Source organism: Mustelus asterias, chromosome 19 (genome assembly GCF_964213995.1).
Source record: "Mustelus asterias chromosome 19, sMusAst1.hap1.1, whole genome shotgun sequence".
NCBI lineage: Eukaryota > Metazoa > Chordata > Chondrichthyes > Carcharhiniformes > Triakidae > Mustelus > Mustelus asterias.
Genome location: NC_135819.1, coordinates 80,046,745 through 80,074,418, shown reverse-complemented (window position 1 = coordinate 80,074,418; position 27,674 = coordinate 80,046,745). Strand labels below are relative to the sequence as shown.

Genomic DNA, 27,674 nt, shown 5'->3' with positions numbered 1-27,674 from the left:
CAGTGTCCTGTGGACAATATTTATCCTTCAATCAGCATCATGTAACAAATTATCTGGTTATTATCAGGGGAGACAGTGATATAGTGGTATTGTCTTTGGACTAGTAATCCAGGATAACTTTGACTTGATTTATTATTGTCACATGTATTAACATACAGTGAAAAGTATTGTTTCTTGCGTGCTATACAGTCAAAGCATACAGTTCAAAGAGAAGGAAACGAGAGAGTGTAGAATGTAGTGTTACAGTCATAGCTAGGGTGTAGAGAAAGATCAACTTAATGCAAGGTAGGTCCATTCAAAAGTCTGACTGCAGCAGGGAAGAAATTGTTCTTGAGTCGGTTGGTACGTGACCTCAGACTTTTGTATCTTTTTCCCGATGGAAGAAGGTGGAAGAGAGAATGGCCGGGGTGCGTGGGGTCCTTAATTATGCTGGCTGCTTTGCCGAGGCCGCGGGAAGTGTCGACAGAGTCAATCTGGGCACCTGGATTCAAATCCCATACACAGTGGATGGTAAAATCCATTCAATAAAAACCTGACATTAAAAATATAAGGATGGCCATGAAACCATTGTCAATTGTTATAAAGGACTTTAGAAGAAAGGTGCCTTCCTTACCCAGTCTGGCCTTCAATGCTCCCGGCCCACAACATTATGGCTGACTTTTAAATGCTCTCTTAAGTGAGTTCAAGGACAACAAATGCTGGCTAGCCAGTGAAGGGAAAAATGGGCTGTTATTGTAGAAGTGCGGGCTGTGTGCAAATTAGCTGCCGCATTACAACAGTGAGTAGCTTCGGATGCCCTGAGGTTCTGAAAGGTGTTGTATAAAGGTGGCACAGTGGTTAGTGCTGCTGCCTCACAGCACCAGGGACACTGTCTGTGTGGAGTTTGCACGTTCTCCTCATGCCTGCGTGGGTTTCCTCCGGGTGCTCTGGTTTCCTCCCATATTCCAAGGATGAGCAGGTTAGGTGAATTGGCCATGCTAAATTGCCCCTTTAGTGTCCCAAGATGTGTAGGTTAAGAGGATTAGTGCGATAAATACATAGGGTTACAGGAAAGGGTGTGAGTGGGATATTCTGTCGGAGAGTCGGTGCAGACTCGATGGGCTGAATGGCCTCCTTCTGCAGTGTGGAGATTCTATGATCCTATAAAATGCATTGTAAATCTCGGTTGTGAGTTTATAACTAAAAGAGAAAATGCTGGAAAATCTCAGCAGATCTGGCAGCATCTGTAAGGAGAGAAAACAGCTGTTTCGAGTCCAGATGAGCCTTTGTCAAAGCTGTCAAAGTTCTGAGTTTATAATGCTGAGTTATAAAGCGAAAGGGTTTTCTTTTGCAGATTTTCCCAGCAAGTCCTGGGGTCAATTGCATTTTGCAATGAAGAGGCTTTCAAGCTATGCTAATAGGACAGGGTTGAAGTTAAATAGGCGTGTACTGAGGGGATGTATTTGCATGTTTCCGAAGGGAGGTAGTTCCTGTCCTCGCTCAGCTGTGTCAGAGTTGCCTTTCCTCTGCAATGGCTGCTGTCACTCGCCTCAAACTGGTTCTGCAACATCTGAACTCGGGAGTTGTATCCTTTTGCTGCTTGGACTCCACCCTGCCCACAATGGGAAAACGTTATTGCCCCGAGGCTTCTCCCGCTCTCCCTTCCCCGTTCCCCTTCCGACACAATAACAGCGCTGTATTGATGCCGATGTTCCTCCGGGATAGGCATTGCCAAAACAGTGAATCAGATACTGAGGAGGTTTTGTTTAGGGAAATGTTACAAGGAGATGTGTTGGGACTTACAGCGTGTTTCTTTTTTAAGCGCCGTTTCCCAACCCGACACGTCCTTAAATAAAATCCTGGTCCACAGTCAGAGCAGTCGGAAATAAATGTTTGTGGTTGTAGCAAGTAGCATTGTCACTTCCTGAGTTTTACCCCATCCTGGTTGATCTCTGCCAGCTTCTGCCCCTTTTCTGTGTCATTTTCCCAACGCCCTCTATTCCTCAATGTAACAAATATTTATCCACCTCCACTTTAAATACTTTTTGATTTTAATTTATTATTGTCACATGTATTGTGAGCTATACAGGACAAAGCATAAGAACTCGGAGCAGGAGTGGGCCATCTGGCCCCTCGAGCCTGCTCCGCTATTCAATAAGATCATGGCTGATCTTTTTGTGGACTCAGCTCCACTTACCCGCCCACTCACCATAACCCTTAATTCCTTTACTGTTCAAAAATTTATCCTTGTCTTAAAAACATTCAATGAGGTAGCCTCAACTGCTTCACTGGGCAGGGAATTCCACAGATTCACAACCCTTTGGGTGAAAAAGTTCCTCCTCAACTCAGTCCTAAATCTGCTACCCCTTATTTTGAGGCTATGCCCCCTAGTTCTAGTTTCACCCACCAGTGGAAACAACTTCCCTGCTTCTATCTTATCTATTCCCTTCATAATCTTATATGTTTCTATAAGATCCCCCTCATTCTTCTGAATTCCAATGAGTATAGCCCCAGTCTACTCAGTCTTTTCTCAGAAGCCAACCCTCTCAACTCCAGAATCAACCTAGTGAATCTCCTCTGCACCCCCTCCAGTGCCAGTATATCCTTTCTCAAATACCATTCATAGAGTACATAGGAGAAAGGAGAAGGTGCATAATGTGGTGTTACAGCCATAGTTGAGCTGTAGTCAACAAATAGGAATCTGACATGTGTCTTTTTTATCCAGGTGTTCCAGGGTTGAGTGTAGGCCAAAATGTCATTTGCCTTCATAACTACTTGTTTAACCTGCTTGCTAGCTTTTTTGTGATTCATGTACTAGAACACCTCAGTCCCTCTGTACTTCACTCATCCTCAGTCTCTCTCCATGTAGATAATCTGCCTTTTGATTCCTCCTACCAAAATGTATGAGCTCGTACTTCCCCACATTAAACTCCATTTGCCAGATTTTCAGCCAGAAACCCAACCTATTTATAGCCCAAGATATCCTTATCACAACCTGCCCTTCCACCTATCTTTATATCATCGGCAAATTTGTAAACCTTACATTCTGTTCCTTCCTCCAGGTTATTCATGTAAATAGTGAACAATTGTGGGCCAAGAACTGATCCCTGCCGGACTCCACTAGTTACATATTTCCACTCTGAAAAGGATCCGCTTATTCCAACTCTGTTTTCTATGTGACAGTTTTCAATCCATGCTAACACACTCCCTCCAATTCCAAGGGCTTTTACTTTATGGACCAGCCCTTATGTGGAATCTTGTCAAATGCCTTTTGGAAATCTAAATACACTACATCTACAGATTCCCCTCTATTTTCTCTGTTACGTCCTCAAAGAATTTGAGCAAATTTGTCAAACATGATTTACCTTTCATAAAACCATGTTGACCGGGTTTGATTGTATTCAGCTTTTCTAAATGATTATCTATTTCCTCTTTGATTATTGACTGCAGCATCAACCAATAATAGATGTTAAACTAACTGGCCCATAATTCTCTGCCCTCTATCTATCTCCCTTTTTGAACAAAGGCGTCACATTGGCTGTTTTCCAATCTTTCTGGTGCCTCCTGGAATTTAGTGAGTTACGAAACTTTTCAACCAATTCATCCACCATCTTTGCAGCGGCTTCCATTAAAACCCAAGCGTGCAGTTCATCAGGTCCTGGCAACTTGTCCACCTTTAACCCCCTTGAGTTTCTCTAATACTCTATCCCTTGTAATTGGGATTATTGTAGGTTCTACCATGTTATTTGAAATCAGCCCATTTGATATCTTAGGGATATTTGCAATGTCTTCCATGGTGAAGACTGATACAAAAATAATTATTTAGCATATCTGCCATTGCTTTGCTGTTTTCAATTCACCCATCTCATTCAGTAGAGGTTCCACATTTACCTCCGCCGCCTGCTTCCTATTTATATATCCATATAAACTCTGACTATTTGTTTTTATGCTGCATGCAAGTTTTCTCTCCCTTGTGAGCTTTTTAGTCTTTTGCTGCTGGATCCTATAAGCTTCCAGTCCTCTGGTCTCCCACTATCCCTTACCACTTTGTATATCCTGCTTTTCAATTTTAACATTATCCTTGATCTCCTGTGTTAACCATGGATTTTAGCTCTTTCTCATAGAATCCCTCTTTGTGATTGAGATAAACTCCTGCTGAGCGTTTGGGACCAGCTCTTTGAATATCTGCCACTGCTCATCTATTGACCTGTACCTTAGCTTGTTTACCCAGTTTCACCTGAGACAACTCCTCCCTCATTCCATTATAATTGTCCTTACTTAAGTTGAAGACACTGGTTATGGACCTATGGTGTTCACCCTCAAACTGTATCTGGAATTCTATTATATTGTGGCTACATCCCCCTAGGGAATCCTTAACCCACAAGATCCCTTATTAATCCTTCTTCATTACATCCCTTATTAAACCTTCTTCACTACCGGGACTTGATGGATTGAGTTATAAGGAGAGGCTGGATAGACTGGGTGGGACTTTTTTCTGTGGAGCGTAGGAGGCTGAGGGGTGATCTTATAGAGGTCTATAAAATAATGAGGGGCACAGATCAGCTAGATAGTCAATATCTTTTCCCAAAGGTAGGGGAGTCTAAAACTAGAGGGCATAGGTTTAAGGGGAGAGATACAAAAGTGTCCAGAGGGGCAATTTTTTCACACAGAGGGTGGTGAGTGTCTGGAACAAGCTGCCAGAGGTAGTAGTAGAGGCGGGTACAATTTTGTCTTTTAAAAATTATTTAGATAGTTACATGGGTACGATGGGTATAGAGGGATATGGGCCAAATGCGGGCAATTGGGATTAGCTTAGGGGTTTTTAAAAAAAAGGACGGCATGGACAAGTTGGGCCGAAAGGCCTGTTTCCGTGCTGTAAACCTCTATGACTCTATGATTACACAAAAGTAAATCTAAAATAGCTCACTTCTGGGTGGGCTCTAAACGTACTGCTCAAAAAAGCGATCCTTGATGCAGTCCACAAATTCTTCTTCTGTGCTACCCTTGCCGGTTTGGTTTGTCCAATCAATGTGCAGATTAAAATCTCCCGTGATAATTGCAGTTTCCTTTGAACATGCCCTTGGTATTTCTGCATTTGTGCTCTAACCTCGTGGGTGGTTACATTTTGCGGGTCTGCGGACCACTCCCACTGTTGTATTCCGTTCCCTGCTATTCATGATTTCAACCCAAACCGATTCTGTATCACTATCCATTGCCTTTATGTCATAACTCAGCACTGCTCTGAAACCTTCCTTGATTAACAAAGTTACCCCACCTCCTTTCCCCTATGGCCTGTTCTTTTGGAATATTGAATGTTCTGGAATGTTGAGCACCCAGTCCTGGTCACCCCGCAACCATGTTTCTGTAATAGCTAATACATCATACTCAAATGTTGCAATCTGTGCTATCAACTCATCTATCTTGTTGCAAATGCTTCATGCATTCAGATAAAGTACATTTAGCTTTGATTTTTTTTACAGTAGTTTACAACTCTGGATTTGTTCTGTGTTGCATATTTTTATTGGAGGTGCAGACAATTAAACCCAACGTCCACCCCCCACCCAGATGAATGTTAAAGATCCCCTGAGACTGTTTTAAAATGATTTAAGTTCTCCCAAGAATGATCCCTCAAGTTAAATTATTATTTTTAAATTATTACCTATCTACAGCGCCTCCCGTGGCCACAGGGGCTTATGTTGTAGCTGGTGAATGCTTTTGAAGTGGAAAACACTGTTGTAATGTGAAAACAATGCAGCATTTGTGCACAGCAAGATCCCATAACAGTCACATGGTCTCAATTTAACATCTCTGGAATATACTTGTGTGCCGTAAATTACTCTTTGACTCTTAAGATGGCACCTCCAACAATGCAGTACTCCCTCAGTGCTGCACTGGAAGGTCAGCTTTGATCTTATACTCAAATCCTGAAGTGGGTCTTGAACCAATAACCTTCTGACTCAGCAGAGGTGCTGGCTGCAGCAGACTCTAATCTGGCCATTATCCTATCGTTGTTTATGAGGCCTTGCGGTGTGCAAGTTAGTTGCCATGTTTCCTATATTAGGACAGTAACTTTTATTTCAAAAGTACTTTCCTGGATTTGAGACATCCTGAGGAGTAATATATGAATGCAAGTTCCTTCAAAAGAATTTGCATTGAGACTACAAATCTAATCAGCTTTGTGTCTTTCCTTCCTCACAGAGCTTTGGGCCTAGTTCTCTCTCCAACCCTCTGGTAGTCATGAGAATGATTTAGGGCTTAGAAATTTAACTTGGGCTGTTTTTTCTTTCTCTTCATTCTTTCATGGGATGTGGATGTCACTGGCAAGGGCAGCATTTGTTGTCCATTCCTAATTGCCCTTGGACAGAATATTTCAGAGGGCAGTTAAGAGTCACCCACATTGCTGTGGATCTAGAGTCATATGTAGGCCAGACCAGGTAAGGATGGCAGATTTCCTTCTGTAAAGGGGATTAGTGAACCAGATGGGTTTTTCACAATTGATGCTATTTGTCATGGTCACTAGTTTTCAATTCCAGATTTATTTATTGAACTTAAATTTCAGCAGCTGACGGGGTGAGGATTCGAATCTGGGTCCCCATAGCTTTGGCCTGGGTCTTTGGATTGTTAGTCCAGTGACACTAACACTATACCACCATCAGTTTTCGCCCTCCTGTTTCAGGAAAAAAAGGTGGCACAATCTTAACATACACCCAAACACGTCTACCTAAAGTCAAAGTGAAATTGGGCCTTTGGCTTTGCTTATACATTGAACAGGTGAGGTGTGGGTGCTAGTTGAATATGAAACAACAATAATCGGCAACAATAATCTCTCCCTCAATGTCAACAAAACGAAGGAGATTGTCATCGACTTCAGGAAGCGTAAAGGAGAACATGCCCCTGTCTACATCAACAGGGACGAAGTGGAAAGGGTCGAGAGCTTCAAGTTTTTAGGTGTCCAGATCAAAAACAACCTGTCCTGGTCCCCCCATGCTGACACTATAGTTAAGAAAGCCCACCAACACCTCTACTTTCTCAGAAGACTAAGGAAATTTGGCATGTCAGCTATGACTCTCACCAACTTTTACAGATGCACCATAGAAAGCATTCTTTCTGGTTGTATCACAGCTTGGTATGGCTCTTGCTCTGTCCAAGACCGCAAGGAACTACGAAAGGTTGTGAATGTAGCCCAATCCATCACGCAAACCAGCCTCCCATCCATTGGCTCTGTCTACACTTCCCGCTCCCTTGGCAAAGCAGCCAGCATAATTAAGGACCCCACACACCCCGGACATTCTCTCTTCCACCTTCTTCTGTCGGGAAAAAGATACAAAAGTCTGAGGTCACGTACCAACCGACTCAAGAACAGCTTCTTCCCTGCTGCCGTCAAACTCTTGAGTGGACCTACCTCGCATTGAGTTGATCTTTCTCTACACCCCAGCTGTGACTGTAACACTACATTCTGCACCTTCTCCTTTCCTTCTCTATGAACGGTATGCTTTGTATAGCGCGCATGAAACAATACTTTTCACTGTATGTTAATACATGTGACAATAATAAATCAAATAAATCAAATCAAATCTAAAACTCCTCGTAGATTACCACAGTGTCCAATTTCTCCCCCCATTGTCTCTCCCCGGCTGACGCTAGGGGAGTTGTGTCGTTGAATTCAGGGTGGAAGTAAACGTGTGGCTGGAATGTATCTAAATCTAAGTTACTTGCTCATTGTAACTTTACTGTCCCAATTGGATTAAAAAAACCTCATTATAGAATGATACAGAAGGAGGTCACTGGGCCCATCATGTCGGTGCTAGCACTCTGAAAGAGCTCCATCTAATCCCATCACCATGACCTTTCCTTCGTGCCTTACATAATGTTCCCCTTCAGCTAATTATCCCCTTTCGTTATTGAACCTGCTTTGCCACTCTTTCAGGCAGCACATTCCACATCACAGCTTGCTGTGGAAATAATACATTTGCTTTCTTACGTCTAGGAATAATCACGTTTTTATTTGCAGTAAATGCACCAAGCAAACAGAATCTCATCATGAAAGCTGATTTACTTTATCCATATCTCAGACATCCTTTCCCACATCAGGTGAAGTTGCTACACACGCTTATCCGAGAAGGTTGCGGTAAGTAATGAACCGAATCCTGCCGGTATCAGCACGATACTTGTTCACGCCACTGTTAATGCACAAACCAGCCAGCAAATTCAGGCTCTAAGTTGCTCATTTTCAGAACTTGCTGGTCCATTTCCATCCGTCCGCCAAACACCATCTCACCTTTAGCCTTTCCGGTGTAAGAACTTGCTGGGTTTGCACTCTAAGAACAAAGAAAATTACAGCACAGGAACAGGCCCTTCGGCCCTCCAAGCCTGCACCGCCCATGCTGCCCGACTGAACTAAAACCCCCTACCCTTCCGGGGACCATATCCCTCTATTCCCATCCTATTCCTGTATTTGTCCAGATGCCCCTTAAAACTCACTATTGTATCTGCTTCCACTACCTCCCCCGGCAGCGAGTTCCAGGCACCCACCACCCTCTGTGTAAAAAAACTTGCATTGTACATCTCCTTTCAACCTTGCCCCTCGCACCTTAAATCTATGCCCCCTCATAATTGACTCTTCCCCTCTGGGGGAAAAAGCTTCTGATCACTTTACTTTAATTACTAAACACACACAAAAATTCAAGGGTCATAATTAGCTTTTTAAACAAAATTATTATTGTTAATGCTCATCAGTCCCTCTCTGAGTCACAGAGGGGGCAATTTAAACTGTTCGGTCTAACTCTGGAATGCAGTAAACTCTTCCTGAGGATTCTAAAAATTTCATATTATCGAATCATAAAATCCCTACAGTGCAGAAGGAGGCCTTTCAGCCCATCGAGTCTGCACCAACTCTCTGACAGAGCATCTTACGCAGGCCCACCCCAACTCTATCATCGTAACCTGCATTTAACCTACACATCTTGGGACACGAAGGGGGAATTTCCCATGGACAATCCACACAACTTTGGACTGTGGGAGGAAACCGGAGCACCAGGAAGAAATACCACACACACACGGGGAGAATGTGCAAACTCCACACAGGCAGTCGCCCAATATGCAGTATCCAGTGCCTTCAGCCATTCCTTGATATAACTTAGGAGTGAATTAAATTGGCTGAGGACTGACAACTGTGATGCTGGGGACCTCTGGAGGAAGTCAAGATGGATCATCCACTTGGCACTGCTGGCTGAAGATTATTGTGGATGTTTCAGCCTTGTCTTTTGCACTGATGAGCTGGACTCCTCCATCATTGAGGATGGGGACATTTTATTGTCCACGACCATTCACAACTGGATGTGGTAGGATTGCAGAGTTTAGACTTGATCCATTGGTTGTAGAATCACTTAGCTCTGTCTATTACTTGCTGGTTTCGAATGCAAGTAATCCTGTGTTGGAGCTTCACCAGGTGGACCCCTCATTTCTTGATATGCCTGGTGTTGCTCCTGACATGTCCTCCTGCACTCTCCACTGAACAGTTGTGCATTTGAACATGAGGTTGGGGTAAAAGATACAAAATTATCAATAGCAAAAACAGGAAATGCTGCAATCATTCAATAAGGTATTTAGCACCAGTGGAGAAAACAGTTAAATTAACATTTCAAGTGCAGATGTATTAACTTCTGAATGTTCGCTGCACTGCTGCTAACTGATCTGCTGAATGTTTGCACCATTTTCTGCTCTCATTTCAGATTTTTGGCATCTGAGTTCAGATGGATGTTACACAAGTCAGGGATGTGGAGTGCCATGAACTCTTGTCCAAATATTATCTTCTTCAAATCTGCCTCAATCAACATAAACTTTAACTGGCTGTCTCCAAACCCCCCAAAAATCAATTTGATGTAGATTTGACTTTACCATGTTAAATTATTACAAAAAGTCAAAGAATAATGACATGATAATTTTAATACAGTTATAATTAAACACTGGACTGGCTTTTTCTGTTAACTATACTGGGGGATTTTCACAGTAACTTCATTGCAATGTTAATGTAAGCCAACTGTGACACTAATAAGTAAACTTAAAACTTAATTGTTTTGAAAGAGTGATGGCTGAAGTTGTCACTGAGGGACTTGGCATGGGAAGGTCTTCATGCACAGTCATAAAGTCACCAATGTCCCAGATGACCCGAGGATCTCAGACGTATTAACTTCTGAATGTTCGCTGCACTGCTGCTAACTGATCTGCTGAATGTTTGCACCATTTTCTGCTCTCAAAGGGGAGAGCTGACTGCTGGTGATTTGATCTTAGGGTCACCACATCTCAGGTGTTGAGAAGACGGGGCCTTCATGAATAACCTCAGCCGGTACAGGAATTGAACCCGTGCTGTTGGCTTTGCCCTGCATCACAAACCAGCCGTCCAACTAACTGAGCTAAACCAACCCCCCCACGCAGCAGTATGGGGAGGCTAGATTGAAGGTTGTCAGTATGGACGTATTGGGCCTAGTGGTCTCTTTCTATGCTGCATATTCCACAGTTGAAAGGACAGTCCTCCAAAACGTTATCAATTCTCATCATTTTAACAGAATATTTCAGTAAAAGAAATAACAATGCTAAAATAACAATCCTAAATGGCACTGAGGTTCATTAAGATAAAAGCAAAATACTGCGGATGCTGGAATCTGAAACCAAAAGAGCAAAAGCTGGAAAATCTCAGCTGGTCTGGCAGCATCTGTAAAGAGAGAAAAGAGCTGATGTTTTGAGTCTGGATGACCCTTTGTCAAAGCTTTATTAAAACAAATTTACGGCAAATTGACATGAACAATAATGATTTGTGGATTGGTTTGGCTAAAACTCAGTGGCTTCAATGCATGCAAAGGCTGATGAGAACTGCAAAACCTTCCATTTCATTGGCTGGCCTTTAAAGGTCTGGTAGCATTTATTCCTAATTGCTGATTTTAATCAGTGTGGCTTGTAATATACTAAAGATGTACTTTGATCGGTTGTTTATGATGTAAAATATTGTAGAAATCTAAAGAAATTAATGTAAGTTTGATGTGAACAGATTGAAACCTTCTGTTGTAAGGGGTTGTGTTCTGGGTCTGCTGCAACACATTCTTTTGCAAGCTTATTAGGCTGCTGTTACAGGCAAAAAAATCATTATCCAGTGAAGGAATGTTATGTTTGCTGCTGCGATTTGATCTAATTGGCTGTTGTGTGGGGGAAGAAAACGATTTGTCGAGGTTTTACAGAATGTGTTGAGCAGTTTAATGAGGTCCCGCCGCTGACTCCGAGGATCATAGAATCCCTACAGTGCAGAAGGAAGCCATTCGGCCCATCAAGCCTGCACCAACAACAATCCCACCCAGGCCCTATCCCCATAATCCCATGTATTTACTCCGCTAGTCCTCCTGACACTCAGGGGCATTTTAGCATGGCCATATTTAAGGGGCATCTGGATGGGTGCATGAATAGGGAGGGAATAGAGAGATAGGGACCAAGTAACAGCAGAAGGTTTTATTTTAGTTTAGTTGGGGCATCATGATTGGCACAGGCTTGGAGGGCCGAAGGGCCTGTACCTGTGCTGTACTTTTCTTCGTTCTTTATTCTAATCCACCTAACCCGCACATGTTTGGACTGTGGGAGGAAACTGGAGCACCCGGAGGAAACCCACGCAGACACGGGGAGAATGTGCAAACTCCACACAGTCACCTATGGCTGGAATCAAACCCAGGCCCTTTGCACTGTGAGGCAGCAGTGCTAACCACTGTGCCACCATGCCTGTAAGAGTTTTAACAGCACCAGGTTAAAGTCCAACAGGTTTATTTGGTAGCAAATGCCATTAGCTTTCGGAGCGCTGCTCCTTCGTCAGATGGAGTGGATATCTGCTCTCAAACAGGGCATACAGAGACACAAAATCAAGTTACAGAATACTGATTAGAATGCGAATCTCTACAGCCAACCAGGTCTTAAAGATTCAGACAATGTGAGTGGAGGGAGCATTAAGCACAGGTTAAAGAGATGTGTATTGTCTCCAGACAGGACAGTCAGTGAGATTCTGCAAGTCCAGGAGGCAAGCTGTGGGGGTTAGTGATACTGTGACATAAACCCAAGATCCCGGTTTAGGCCGTCCTCATGTGTGCGGAACTTGGCTATCAGTTTCTGCTCAGCGACTCTGCGCTGTCGTGTGTCGTGAAGGCCGCCTTGGAGAACGCTTACCCGAAGATCAGAGGCTGAATGCCCGTGCCCGCTGATGATCTCCACATCATGACCACCATGCCTGCCCAGAGTTCCCAGCAATCCGTTTAGTGAACCTGTTGAGGTGTTGCACTGATCTTTGGAGTTTTAACTCCTGCTGATGGCAAGCTTGTTTTAAAGTTGACTTTTTTTTCACCAAATTTGCCAACAACACAGATTTCACCCGCTCTTTGAGAGAATCTTGAGGAAGGGTGTATATTTCTCTCCTGTATCTCTACGCCTCTTGAAATGCTATCCTCTTTCAGTAAAATTAGAATATATCATGCTGCGGCAATGTAAAGGCTGCAATAGTCAGCCAGTTCCCCTGGAATATGGCTGGATCATTCCAGAGTAACTACAGGATAGAATATTCCACATCAGATCACAGGGGGCACTGACATAAAACAATGTTGTCAAAGTGTGAATTTTGTCTTATAAAAATCAATTGCGTTCTGTCTTCTTATTTGAAATGATCCTTTATACCTAGCTACACTTTGGAAAGCCAACTTCTCACCCCAGAGCAGAGGCAGTTTTATGAGGAAAATGGATTCCTTCTTATTAAGAAGCTGGTCTCTGATGAAGATATTAAACACTTCAGGTAAGTTGTTACAATTTAAAGAAAGAACATTTCCATTTATACAGCACCTTTATCACATTGAACTGAGACTTTGGAATGAAGATCGTTTTGCCTTTGTTACAGAGATGAGTTTGAGCGGATCTGTCGGAGGGAAGTTGAGGTTCCGATGCTAACAATAATGAAGGACATAGCCATCAATAAATCCGAATACGTTGATGATCAACAGGCAGTTTCTAAGATCCAAAATTTTGAGAACAATGAAGTTCTGTTTAAATACTGCTGCTTGCCAGAGGTGAGAGACAAGGATTCAAAGCTAAATATAAAGAATATGCTTAACATATGTAAATGAAAGAGACCAAATGATATGTCTGTCTGTATATATATTGTGTGTGTATAAATGTATACATATATATAAGGAAACACTAAGATTAAACTCATATAAGATATTGGACGGATTTCTCCCAAAAAGATTCAAAGTGTCGAATTCGCGTGAAAACTGGAGTGAATCAGTGGGAGTTCAGACTAGAATCTCCCACACTCTGTGCACTGCAGAGGCCATGATGTGGAGATGCCGGCGTTAGACTGGGGTAAACATAGTAAGAGTTTTAACAACACCAGGTTAAAGTCCAACAGGGTTTATTTGGTAGCAAATACCATTAGCAAAAGCAAATGCCTCACTGCAGAGGTCACCAGCATGAATATCATTTCATTTCAGGGGGTGGAGCCTATTCACATTGGAGAACAAAAGAACAAAAAACAAAGAAAATTACAGCACAGGAACAGGCCCTTCGGCCCTCCAAGCCTGCGCTGACCATGCTGCCCGACTGAACTAAAACCCCCTACCCTTCCGGGGACCATATCCCTCTATTCCCATCCTGTTCATGTATTTGTCAAGACGTCCCTTAAAACTCACTATCGTATCCGCTTCCACTACCTCCCCCGGCAGCGAGTTCCAGGCACCCACCACCCTCTCTGTAAAAAACCTGACTTGTACATCTCCTTTAAACCTTGCCTCTCACACCTTAAACCTGTGCCCCCCAGTAATTGACTCTTCCACCCTGGGAAGAAGCTTCTGACTATCCACTCTGTCCATGTCCCTCATAATCTTGTAGACTTCTATCAGGTTGCCCCTCAACCTCCGTTATTCCAGTGAGAAATTTTTCCACCCTCTCCTCATAGCTAATGCCCTCCATACCAGGAGGCTGAAATCATTGCGCTGAGCAAGCCACTGCGCACGCGCCGATCTGTCAGTGCTGAGGTCGGTGTATGCACAGTGGCCCCTCACAGACAGCTTCACCGATCGCTGGCCAACCCCGTGACCCACGCAACACCGGCTGTCCAACCCCCCGCGGCCCGATCACTGGACCCCTGACCATTCCCGGTCCAGCCCTGAGCCCCGCCCATCTCCCGGCCCGCCATGATCTCCAGCCCCACCCTTCCTCCGATGACCCCCCCTCCCCCCCGCCCCCACTGCAGTCCCGACCCAACCCCCACAGCACTGACTCCCTCAGCAGGCTGACCCTTCTTCACTCTGGCGGGGTCAGGCCGCTAGTTCCTGAAAGTGGAAGCTAGTGTAATCCCCGCTGGAGTGAAACACGCTGGTGAGGTGGGAGAGGCTAGCCGGCCCGGAGACTTCAGTCCCAAATCCGCTAATCTCATTTAAATTATATGGAAATGATTATTTAAATCATTTCCACGTCTCCCTACCGATTTCCAGCGCTGAGCAGACGCCACCGCAAATCCGGCACTGGGAGACGCTTTGGCATCGCCTGCCGCAAGATTCTCCTGGCTCACTGAGCTAAAGAAAATAGCACAGCAGAATGAGAGAATCGCTTCCATTATCTTACAATAACAGTTCTCTGTAATACACTGCCTGAGAGAGTGATGGAAGAAGAATACATTGTGGTTTTTAAATTTGAAATTGAATAATTGGATATTACCTGAAGAGTAAAACGTTGCCTGGTTATGGGGAAAAGGTGGGCATTTAGCTGAGTTGCTCTTGCAGAGAGCCAGCACAGACACAGTGGGCAGAGTGATCCCCTTTTGTGCTGTAAGCATTCTTGAGAGAAACATTTAATTTTTTTGTTAATAATCAGAAACATTTACATAACATTCTACCTGTGAACACATGTGTTAGGAGGGGCCATTCGGCCCCTCAAGCCCACTCTGCTATTTAACAAGGTCATGGCTGATCTGATTGTAGCCACCCCCCTTATCCTTTCATCCCTTGTTAATCAAGAATCCATCTAGCTCTGCCTTAAAAAAAACTTCCACTGCCATTTGAGGAAGAAAGTTCGAAAGACTCACAACCCTCTGAAAGAAAGGAATTCCCCTCATCTCCATCTTAAACGGGCAACCCCTTATTTTGAAACAGTGACCCCTCGTTCTAGATTCTTCCACAAGAGGAAACATCCTCTCCACATCCATCCTGTCAGTACCCCTTTATGTGTTTCAATCAAGTCATCTCTTACTCTTCTAAACTCTAGTGGCAGCACGGTGGCACAGTGGTTAGCACTGCTGCTTCACAGCACCAGGGACCCGGGTTCAATTCCAGCCTCAGGTCACTGTCTGAGCGGAGTTTGGACATTCTCCCCGTGTCTGCATGGGTTTCCTCCGGGTGCTCTGGTTTCCTCCCACAGTCCAAAGATGTGCAGGTTAGGTTGATTGGCCATGCTCAATTGTCCCTAGTGACAAGGGGTTAGCAGGGTAAATATGTGGGGTTACAGGATCGGGTGGTGCAGACTCGATGGGCCAAATGGCCTCCTTCTGCACTGTAGGGTTTCTATGAACTTCTATGAACTAGTGGATACAAGCCTAGCCTGTCCAACCATTCCTGATAAGACAATCCACCCATTCCAGGTATTAGTCTGATAAACCTTCTCTGGACTGCTTCTAACTCATTTACATCTCTCCTTATATAGACCAGTACAGCACACAATACTCCAGAAGTAGTCCCTCCCTCTTGAGGGCAAGTAGAGGTGCACCAGCCTAGCCAACTATAGCCACATAGAACATAGAACATTACATAGAACACTACAGCGCAGTACAGGCCCTTTGGCCCTCGATGTTGCGCCGACCAGTGAAACCCATCTAAAGCCCCTCGAATCTACACTATTCCAATATCATCCATATGTTTATTCAATAACCATTTGAATGTTCTTAATGTTGACGAGTCGATTAGTGCTGCAGGCAGGGCATTCCACGCCCTTACTACTCTCCGAGTAAAGAACCTACCTCTAACATCTGTCCTATATCTCTCACCTCTCAATTTAAAGCTATGTCCCCTCGTGTTAGCCATCACCATCCGAGGAAAAAGGCTCTCACTATCCACCCTATCTAATCCTCTGATCATCTTGCATGCCTCTATTAAGTCACCTCTTAACCTTCTTCTCTCTAACGAAAACAACCTCAAGTCCCTCAGCCTTTCCTCATACGATCTTCCCACCATACCAGGCAACATCCTGGTAAATCTCCTCTGCACCCTTTCCAACACTTCCACATCTTTCCTATAATGCGGCGACCAGAACTGTACGCAATACTCCAAGTGCGGCCGCACCAGAGTTTTGTACAGTTGCAGCATGACCTCCTGGCTCCGAAACTCAATCCCTCTACCAATAAAAGCTAACACACCGTACGCATTCTTAACAACCCTATCAGCCTGGGTGCCAACTTTCAGGGATCTACACAGGAACACCCAGATCCCTCTGTTTATCCACACTACCAAGTATCTTACCATTAGCCCAGTACTCTGTATTCCTGTTACTCCTTCCAAAGTGAATCACCTCACACTTTTCCACATTAAACTCCATTTGCCACCTCTCAGCCCAGCTCTGCAGCTTATCTATGTCCCTCTGTAACCTGCCACTTCCCTCCGCACTGTCTACAACTCCACCGACTTTAGTGTCATCCGCAAATTTACTAATCCATCCTTCCACGCCCTCATCCAGGTCATTAATAAAAATGACAAACAGCAGTGGCCCCAAAACAGATCCTTGCGGTACACCACTAGTAACTGAACTCCAGGATGAATATTTCCCATCAACCACCACCCTCTGTTTTCTAACAGCTAGCCAGTTCCTGATCCAAACCACTAAATCACCCTCAATCCCATGTGTCCGTATTTTCTGCAAAAGCTTACAATGGGGAACCTTATCAAACGCTTTGCTGAAATCCATATACACCACATCAACCGCTTTACCATCATCCACCTCTTTGGTCACTTTCTCAATAAACATGAATGAATAAAAAACCCTGGTACCCTATACAACTGAAGCAAAACCTCCTTCCTTTTGTAATCAATTCCCTTCGCAATAAACAATAGCTTTCATAATTATCTGCATACTAGCCTTTCATTCAAGCACTAGGACACACAGGTCCTGCTGAATCTCTCACCATTTAGATGATATGCCTTTTTATTCTCCTTCCTAAAATGTAACAATTTTGTATTTTCCCACATTATACTGCATTTGCCAGATCCTTTCTCACTCACTTCACCTATCCACATCCCTTTGTAGGCTCATTATGCTCTCTTTGCAACTTGCTTTCACACTCATCTTTGTCTCATCAGCAAATTTAGCAATCACACCTTCGGTCCCTTGATCCAAGTCACTTATATAAATTATAAGTTGAAGCCCCCGCACAGATCCGTGACACACTGCTCATTATATCTTGCTGATCAAAAAAATGACCCATTTATGCCTACTCTCAGCTAGCTAATCTTCAGTCCATGCCAATACGTTGCCCCCTACACCATGAGCTTTTATTTTCTGCAGTAACCTTTGATGTGGCACCTTGTCAAATGCCTTCTGGAAATCTAAGTACAGTACATCCACCTTTATCCACAGCACATGTGACTCCTTCAAAGAATTCCAGTAAATTGATTAAACATGATTTCCTTTCACAAAACCATGTTGACTCTGCCTGGTTGCCTTAAACCTTTCTAAGTACCGCACCATAACATCTTTGATAATGGATTCTAACATTTTCTCTGTGACAGAATTGAAATTTCTATATTCCCGTCAGTCCACACATTATGTGTGGGATAATCAGCAAAATCCAATCTAAGCCTATTTACTGCTGTACCCTTTATTTTTTAACTTGAAGCATTTTTCTAATTCCTTAAATTACCAGTGGAATCGTTTGGAAGCTGATTTAATGGCAGATGTGACCTGGATAATGTGTCTTTTAGATGAAGTTCCTTCTCAGTTTAATATGGTTTTGCTTTTAGATATTGAAGTATGTGGAGTGTTTTACCGGCCCTAACGTCATGGCAATGCATACGATGCTGATCAACAAGCCCCCTGATGCAGGTAAGAAAGAGAAATGCTAAATGTATAGAGACTCAGCCAATGTCCCGGGGACCCGGGTTCGAATCCCGCCACGGCAGATGGTGGAATTTGAATTCAATAAAAAATATCTGAAATTAAGAATCTACCGATGACCATGAAACCATTGTCGATTGTTGGAAAACCCATCTGGTTCACTAATGTCCAAGGCGGCCTTCAAGACACACGACAACGCAGAATTGCTGAGCAGAAACTGATAGCCACGTTCCGCACACACGGGAACGGCCTCAACCGGGGTCTTGGGTTCATGTCACACTCTGTAACCCCCATGACTCGCCTGGGCTTGCAAAATCTCACTAACTGTCCTGGCTGGTGACAATACACATCTCTTTAACCTGTGCTTAACCCTCTCTCCACTCACATTGTCTGTACCTTTAAGACTTGATTACCTGTAAAGACTTGCATTCCAACCATTACCTTGTAATTGAGTTTGTGTCTTTATATGCCCTGTTTGTGAAACAAATCCTGCACTCACCTGATGAAGGAGCAGCGCTCCGAAAGCTTGTGCTACCAAATAAAACCTGGTGTTGAGAGACGACTTAATGTCCTTTCGGGAAGGAAATCTGCCGCCCTTAACTGGTCTGGCCTACATGTGACTCCAGAGCCACAGCAATGTGGTTGACTCTCAACTGCCCTCCTAAGGCAACTAGGGATGGGCAATAAATGCTGGCCAGCCAGCGACGCCCATGTTCCACAAATGAATAGAAAAAATGTATATTTAAAAATGATTGTACCCATTGTGCCAATTTTCCACAGTGATCAACTTGTTCTTCCATTATCTTAAGGAGGAAAATTTCCAGCTGCAAATCTGTTGAGGTATTGAACTGCTAAAATTCCTTAACTTAATACAGTTCTCTATCCGTAGAATTATTTTCAATTTTCTGGTCATTGCTACAAGCCAATTGCAGCATTAGGTTACAGTGAGCTGACACTTGTTTAAGTAATTATTAAATGTTCTCAATCTTTTTCCCCATATCTCATGGATCTCAGTAACAATGCATATTCGGGGAATCTCAGAGTACGAGAGGGATAATCAAAGTTTGTCAGCAATGTAGAAGTGATCTCAGTACGTGTGTGTTTGCAGGTAAGAAGACATCCCGGCATCCTATGCACCAGGATCTTCATTACTTCCCCTTTAGGCCGGCCGATCAGATCGTGTGTGCCTGGACTGCCATGGAGAGGGTGGACCGCAACAACGGGTGCCTCGTTGTGCTGCCAGGGACACACAAGGGCAGAATGAAACAGCATGATTACCCAGAGTGGAAGGTATGTACTCGGCTACCAAGCTGCCAGTGTGGAAATCTTTTATCTATATAAAAAAAGTAACAGTTTTGCAAATGTGTGACACATGAAGAAAATCACACTGGGTTGAAAGTGAGGGGGAGATCATTCACAGTGAAGGAAGCTCACAAAGAGGAACATGGATAAAATAACCTGAGACTGGACACACTGCATGGTGATGTGACAGACATTGACTATGATACCACAGTCTGTTATTGCACAGTAAGATAACATATGAGCAGCACAGTGATTAGCGCTGCTGCCTCACAGCACCGGGGATCTGGGTTCAATTCCGGCCTTGGGTCACTGTGTGTGTGGAGTTTGCACATTCTCCCCATGTCTGCATGGGTTTCCTCGGGTGCTCCGGTTTCCTCCCACAGTTCGGTTCGGTTGATTGACCATGCTAAATTGCCCCTTAGTGTCCCAAGATGTGTAGGTCAGGTAGATTAGTGGGGCAAATATGCAGGGTTACAGGGATAGGGTGGGGGAGAGGGCCTGGGTGAGATGCCCTTTCAGAGAGTTGGTGCAGACTCGATGGGTTGGATGGCCTCTTCTGCACTTTAGGCATTCTGTTCTATATTCTATTCTGTTCTATTTTATTCTAAGAACACACAAATACAACAAAAGATTTTTAGAAACTCCTTCGTTTTTTGTTTTGCTTTAAACTTTTAAAAGTTTAATAATGTCAGCCCGATGACTTTATTCTTAAAAAAACAGGTTCCAAAGATGTGAAAGTGTGAAATGGAATGTTAATATTTCAACAGAAATAGTCTGTTACCATGGTCAGGAACATTACAATGGCCAATCAGATCAGGCTGAATCCCAGATTTTATTGGCCACTAGGAGATGTGGAAACAGGCCGGTGGATCTGTAAAATAGGGTATAAAAACAGAAAGTGCCGGATCTCAGCAGGTCAGGCAGCATCTGCGGGGAGAGAGAAACAGAGTAGAATATAACTCCTCGTCAGAACAGTGAGAGTGTTTGGAATATCTTGTCCTGAGAAATAGTCATATTGGACTCGAGACGTTAACTCAGTTTCTACCTTTACAGATGCTAACAGACCTGTCGATTTTCCAGCACTATTTTATTTAATTTCAGAATTCCAGCATCCTCAGTATTTTAATTTACATGACAGTAAAATATCCCACAGTGCCATCAGCGACAAGTCCAGTCCCATGGTTATTTTACAAGCAGCAGAGGAAGTGTTGGCTGGCTGTCCACCTGTGGCCCGGTTGAAGCCCTTATGTCATTGAATCATAGAATCCCTACAGTGCCGAATGAGGCCATTCAGCCCATCGAGTCTGTACTGACAACAATCCCACCCAGGCCCTAACCCCTTAACCCCACATATTTACCCTACAAATCCCTCTGACATTAAGGGACAATTTAGCACGGCCAATCCACCTAATCTGCCAATCTTTGGACTGTGGGAGGAAACCGGAGCACCCGGAGGAAACCCACTCAGACATGGGGAGAATGTGCAGGCTCCACACAGTCACCCAAGTGGGGAATTGAACCCGGATCCCTGGCGCTGTGAAGCAGCCATGCTAACCTGTGCCACCGAGCCACCCAAATGGCTAATCCGAACAGTCTTCATCTTATTCTCTTTGAGTTCTCTGCCTGAAGGTTGGTTCTTGGGATTGTTCACCAAACCACAACAAAGTGCCTGCGATTGTTACCATAGGTAGGGTGCGGAGGTCAGCCCGGAGTCTGCCTCAGCCCAAATGGGGATTGAACCCCGTGCTGACGGTGTTAATCTGATCCCTGCACCAGCCGTCTAGCCAGCTCCAAATCCCAAACACAGCCAGAGCTTTTCTAGATTGCCGGAGTCTTCAAACTGCAACTTGCGCTCATTAATTTCTCCAAGAATATATCTACCCAAGTTTCACTGGAGCCACCTGAAGGAGCTGGGAAAACTGCTTTGGGATTTTTTTTTTCTTCATTCGAGGGAAGTGGGCGTCATTGGCTGGTCAGCATTTATTGCCCCATTCCTAGTTGGCCTTGAGAAGGTGGTGGTGAGCTGCCTTCTTGAATCGCTGCACTCCACGTGCTGTAGAAATTTACTGATTCTACCATGGCATAGGATGATTTTTTAAAAATATGTGCAGATTGAAACTTTTTTCATTCACAATGCCGTTAGGGAGAGAATTCCAGGATTTTGACACAGTGACTGCAAAGGAACGGCGATACATTTCCAAGTCAGGACAGTGAGTGGCTTGGAGAGGAACTTGCACTGGGTTAAGGATTCTTTTCTGTGTTTTTACTTTCCTCCTTGGATCTGGAAGTACATCCAGTAGTGACCTGCCTAGAGGTGGCACATTTCCACTCCATCTGACGAAGGAGCAGCGCTCCAAAAGCTAATGGTATTTGCTACCAAATACACCTGTTGGACTCTAACCTGGTGTTGTTAAAACTCTTCGAGGTGGTGAGGACAGCTTTTTAATTTGTTCACAAGGAGATAGATTTGAGCAGCGTGGGACAGTTCCTATAGCGACAGCCTCAGTATACAACGTTTGAGACTAACTGTGGAGGATTGTCAGACACTCAACAAAATAAAGCGTTTCAACTACTTAACCCAGGTGAACAGTACTTTCTGTTGGGCGATCCTTTCTCCATTCTTGGCATCACTTAATTAGAGATTTCCTACCTTTGAGATAAAATATTGTTGGGTTGCTGTTTGATAAAACTATTTCAAGACAACTAATTATTTTTTATTTAGTTTATTTATTAGTGTCACAAGTAGGCTTACATTAACACTGCAATGAAGTTGCTGTGAAAATCCCCTAGTCGCCACACTCCGATGCCTGTTCGGGTACACTGAGGGAGAATTTAGCATGGCCAATGCACCTAACCAGCATGTCTTTCGGACTGTGGGAGGAAACCGGAGCACCCGGAGGAAACCCACGCAGACTCGGGGAGAACGTGCAAACTCCGCACAGACAGTGATCCAAGCCGGGAATCAAACACAGGTCCCTGGCACTGTTTAAAACTTAATTTTAGATTCCAATATTAATTATAAAATAAATCCCATTCATTATTATATTTCTATATAAAAATTTAATATTCTACATTAATAAAAGTTAGTTTAATACTTTTGGTGCAAGAATTATGAATATTTCTGCAACTGTCAAAAAATTGCTGTTCCTTCAGTTTCTTCATCTTAGATTTTCAACAGAAAGGTATCTTCTCATTGAACTTGAAGCCAAAACTGTAAAGCTTCTGATTTTCTATAGTCTTAGCTGAAGATAAGTTGCCATTAAGTGTAAATATACTGTCTCCCCACCCACTGTATCTTCAGGATGGTGTGAATAAGATGTATCATGGCGTGCGTGATTATAACCCTGATCATCCCAGGGTTCATCTTGTGATGGAGAAGGGTGACACTGTGTTCTTCCACCCCCTGCTCATCCACGGATCAGGAAGAAATCGGACTCAAGGCTTCCGAAAGGTAAGAGGTCACTTGTGATGAGGGGCACAGATTCGACCTCTCACGCGCTTTGCGTATTTGATCAATAGAAATTTCACCACTGCCTTCTGTGAAATCAACTGAAATTAAACCTGGAATCTTGCTGACCTGCATCACTGACTGCCAAACTCTCAAATACACTTGACAGTTGAGCCTTTGGGCCGGTGGTTCTCCCAATTTTGATTATCTGAATTTGTTGGCATTAATATGAAACAAATTCTGATTTACAAGTCAAGCCTTCTGTGTGATGTTCAGGTCTGGTGGTTTAATAGAATCATAGAATCCTGACAGTGCAGTAAGAGGCCATTTGGCCCATTGAGTCTGCACTGTCTCTCCAAAGGAACATTTTACCTCCCCCTCCCCCGGATTGAATAAGTAATTGCGTCTTAGTACGTGGAATCCAGGAATCTTTATTAGTGTAATGAGGATGGCATTCTGAGATTCCATCTTTCATTCCATGAGAACTGAATGACATCTTCTTACAGCAGTTAGGGTGTTTCAATGAAGCAGTGTTATGAACCTTCAAGCAGCTAAGAACAGAGGGTCATTATCAGAAGCCTGTTTTCCTCCTAACCTCCTTTTTTTGACAGAGAATGGGCAGTGATTCTGGATGTCTTGAGTGTGCGTGATGGAAATATGGTTGATTGGCTACTCAGTTTTGAACACCAGTCCAGTCAGCTGTACTCCAACTCCAGTGGATCACACAACTCCTGTTGGTTTTGTTAATCTTCAGATCACCTTGAAGGTCAGATGGAGGTTAGCTGACAGGACATGATTCTACTCCCAGGGTGTAGCGAACCTCTGGAACAGGCTGGAACCTCGTTGGGTGGACGCTGAATTCATTTAGGTGCGAGTTGGTCATGTGTCTGGCTGGGATGGAGATCATCTCCTATAAATGGTAGATAAGGCAGGTAAACCAGGACCCGTGATCTCCGGGGCTTGTTTTGATGAGTCAGAAAGAAATTTCCCAGAATCTTCCCTCCCAAATTGGTCTGCTTTGTTGCCTCTCTGAGGAGACCTCACAGTTTTGGGTGAGGTGGGCAGTGTATAATATGATTCTACATAAGGTAACACAACTGTGTGAGACGGGCTGGCGATACTGGAGAACCTTCATCTGTTCTGTCATTGTGTGATTGTATGTTTACTTGTTTATCACACACTGTATTCTGTGTTTGCTTTCCTGGTTTCTAGGCAATCTCATGCCACTATGCAAGTTCTGACTGCTACTACATTGATGTAAAGGGTACCCTCCAGGAAAACATTGAGCAAGAAATTCTCGAGCTCGGACGAACAAAGTATGGCATTGATGGCGACATAAATATGGCGGTAGGTTCTTTTTAAAAATAAAATATATTTTGGCCATTGGTCGCCATCAGGATCTTCCAGCCCACAGGTTTTTGTGTGACTCGCCTGCCCTGCCAGGGAACCCATCATGAGGGGTCGACGTTGGCAGGACCGGAAAATTCCAGTCTTTGCCAAAATGACAGGCCGGCTGGAATTCTCCGATGTTGCTCGCTGCCAGCGAGAATGGAGAATTCGGCGCTCGGCCAAATCTCCATTCACTGCAGCAGGACTGGAGAATCCCAGCCACCATCTTGCAAGCAAAAACAATCACGACAGGTTTAAGCTCTTTCTAGTCTTATGATACATTATGATTTCTTTTGTAAATTACTTCATGCACACTACAGTTTGAAAGCACCAATTTAAAAAAATTCTATGTGGGGGACTCTGTGCAGATGTTAACATGATCCTGAAAACCAATGCAACATCTGGCATATTTGTAAGGATTCCCTTCCTGTAGTTACATCGAGGAAATACTCAAGTGGCATCGCTAACCAGTCAACAAATACCAATATTCTACAGAATTTCTCGAGACTTAACTCCAAAAGCTGTGGAGAGGGAGCGAGTCCTATTGGGCAAAGCTACTGCATATGACACTATCACATTGACTAAAGAAGGACTGTATCATGTTTACAAATCAAACAGAAGATCGCTATAGACAGAATATAATTACTGCATCCCCCCCCCCCCAGGCCATTCGGCCCCTCCAGTCTGCTCCACCATTCAATAAGAACATGGCTGATCTAGCTGCTGTCTCAACTTCATTTTCCTGTCTGTCCCCCATAATCCTTGACTCTCTTGTCTGTCGATAATCTGTCTAACTCAGCCTCATGTTTATTCAATGAGCCCGCCTCCACTGCACTCTGGGGAAGAGAATTCCAATGATTGAACTCTCTGGGAGAAGAAATTCTTCATCATCTATGTCTTAAAAAGGAGACCTCTTATTTTGAAACTGTGCCCCCTGGTTCTAGATTTATCCTCTCAGCGTTCAGCCACTCAGGATCTTGTATATTTCAGTAAGATCACCTTTCATTCTTCTAAACTCAGATGAGTATCAGCCCAAACTGCTCCACCTTTCCTGTAAAGCAGCTCTTCATCTCAGGAATCAGCCAAGTGAATCTTCCCTGAGCTGCTTCTCACAGTGTTTCTGAATAAATCACACTCCTCAAACTGTTTTGTTTGTACAGTGAGGTTCTCAGCAGACGTCCTTTGTCCTCGTTGACTTTTACTACTTTTCAACTGCAATGGCTGGAATTCTCCGGCCGTTCATGCTGGTGGGATTCTCCAGTCCCGCCGCAGCGCACCCTTGCCCATGGGTTTCCCATTGGCGTGGGGTGACATCATTGGGAATTCCCATTGACAGAGGCGGGACTGGAGAATCCCGCCGCTAGCAAACACCGCGCCACCTCCCGCCGGCGGGAAACACGCGGCTGGGAGGCTGGAGAATCTCGCCCAATGTGTTGAAGCTCTTGACACGGATTCACAGTTGCTGCAGTTTCTCACCACGTGACTGACAGGGTCTGGGCAGTGACATTGGTGATGAGGAGGCAACCTGCATCTCCAGAGAGAGGGGGGGAAAATCAGGGGACTTAGCTCGAAATAGTAACCACATTGGACTGAAGGAGAGTGAAGGAACAGACAGAATAACGATAAAGAATGAGTCTGCAACTTGTGTAAAAAAAAATTCTCTCCCTACCCCTTTGCAGCAGCACATGGATGGGTGGCACAGTGGGTAGCACTGCTGCCTCAGCGCCAGGGACCCGGGTTCAATTCCCGGCTCGGGTCACTGTCTGTGCGGAGTTTGCATGTTCTCCCCGTGTCTGCGTGGGTTTCCTCCGGGTGCTCCGGTTTCCTCCCACATTCTGAAAGACGTGCTGGTTAGGGCGCATTGACCTGTACAGGCGCCGGAGTGTGGCAACTCGGGGATTTTCACAGTAACTTCATTGCAGTGTTAATGTAAGCCTACTTGTGACACTAATAAATAAACTTCAAACTGAGTGATAAAGGGAATTGTAAGTTTAGTTTATTCATTAGTCACAAGTAAGGTTTACATTAACACTGCAGTGAAGTTACTGTGAAATTCCCCGAGTCACCAGCCCGTCACCTGTTCGGGTCAATGCACCCTAACCAGCTCGTCTTTCAGAATGTGGGAGGAAACCGGAGCACCCGGAGGAAACCCCACGCAGACACAGGAGAACGTGTAAACTCCACACAGACAGTGACCCAAGCTTGGGATTCGAACCCGGGTCCCTGGCGCTGTGAGGCAGCAATGCTAACCATTGTGCTACCGTGACGCCCCAATTAATGGTGTCTATAATAATCCCAAAGCACAAAGCTATCTCACAGTCAGCTCTGAAGGGAACCAATGCTAACACCTCTTTGCTTTCATCTTTCTAGGATGTTTGGTGTGTGAAAGGACGTCTTGTGCGTGGAGAAAGAACCAATCTGTAGAACTGTCTAGATTTGACTCTGAGTAGCCAGTAGAGGATGCTGTGGGTTTGCAATACATATCCTTTCCCCCTGCAGCGTCCATCACCGTGATTAGTTAATAATTTGTGTTTTCTAACGATAATCTCACCATGTTTAGTCTAATTTGAATGCACTTTACTTATTTTGGAATGATCTTTAATTTGAGCGTACAGATTGCTCCCTCTGTTAATTCTTGATGTGATAGTGTACTGCAAACAACATCAAGAATGTTTCCAATAAAGATACCTGTGACCCAACCAGTGAGGTGCTGACACTCACTGATGCTGATTGCGCTATTGTTGTTTGATTTTAATTGCGTTATGTTTCCGTTTTTTAATGTTAATTTACATTGCTGTCAATATGTCAATACTAAATTAAATTTAGTTAAATTTGAACAAACTTTAATTGTGTACTGCACATTGACAAAACACTACATATAAATATTTTTAAGCAGGTAATTTAACCAGGCAACATTGCCATTCAGTAAACTCACTGTTTGTTCTGAAATCGAGCCACACAGATTTTCAAGTTTGCTGACGACACCACCGTAGTGGGTCGGATCTCAAACAATGACGAGACAGAGTACAGGAATGAGATAGAGAATCTGGTGAACTGGTGCGGCAACAATAATCTCTCCCTCAATGTCAACAAAACAAAGGAGATAGTCAACAACTTCAGTAGGCGTTGTGGAGGACATGCCCCTGTCTACATCAATGGGGACGAAGTAGAAATGGTCGAGAGCTTCATGTTTTTAGGTGTCCAGATCACCAACAACTTGTCCTGGTCCCTTCATGAGGATGCTATAGTTAAGAAAGCCCACCAACTTTCTCAGGAGACTAAGGGAATTTGGCATGTCCGCGACAACTCTCACCAACTTTTACAGATGCACCATCACAGCTGTTGTATCACAGCTTGGTGTGGCTGCTGCTATGTCTGAACTTGTCTTGGACACATCTGATGACCAAAAGGCCTAATGAGACACTGAGGGAGTGTAGACCCT

At 44.1% G+C, this 27,674-nt stretch overlaps 1 protein-coding gene across 1 annotated transcript; it reads left to right on the top strand.

Annotated features, from left to right (window-relative positions):
- The first annotated feature begins 1,438 nt into the window (after window positions 1-1,438).
- phyh (phytanoyl-CoA 2-hydroxylase) lies at window positions 1,439-27,067 on the top strand. Its single transcript, XM_078234751.1, has 9 exons — window positions 1,439-1,564; window positions 8,052-8,107; window positions 12,683-12,793; window positions 12,896-13,064; window positions 18,000-18,081; window positions 19,202-19,383; window positions 22,697-22,846; window positions 24,056-24,190; window positions 26,603-27,067. The coding sequence occupies exons 1-9, from the start codon at window positions 1,511-1,513 to the stop codon at window positions 26,654-26,656; spliced, it is 993 nt and encodes a 330-aa protein (XP_078090877.1). The 5' UTR covers window positions 1,439-1,510; the 3' UTR covers window positions 26,657-27,067.
- Window positions 27,068-27,674: the final 607 nt, after the last annotated feature.

What these genes read in the sequence shown, in the direction of transcription:
- phyh (XM_078234751.1), top strand. Translation starts at nt 1,511, where the DNA reads ATGGCTGCTGTCACTCGCCTCAAACTGGTTCTGCAACATCTGAACTCG. An exon ending in AACATCTGAACTCGGGAGTT is followed by an intron (nt 1,565 to 8,051) that starts GTATCCTTTTGC and finishes TCCATATCTCAG; the next exon opens with ACATCCTTTCCCACATCAGG. An exon ending in ATGATTACCCAGAGTGGAAG is followed by an intron (nt 19,384 to 22,696) that starts GTATGTACTCGG and finishes CTGTATCTTCAG; the next exon opens with GATGGTGTGAATAAGATGTA.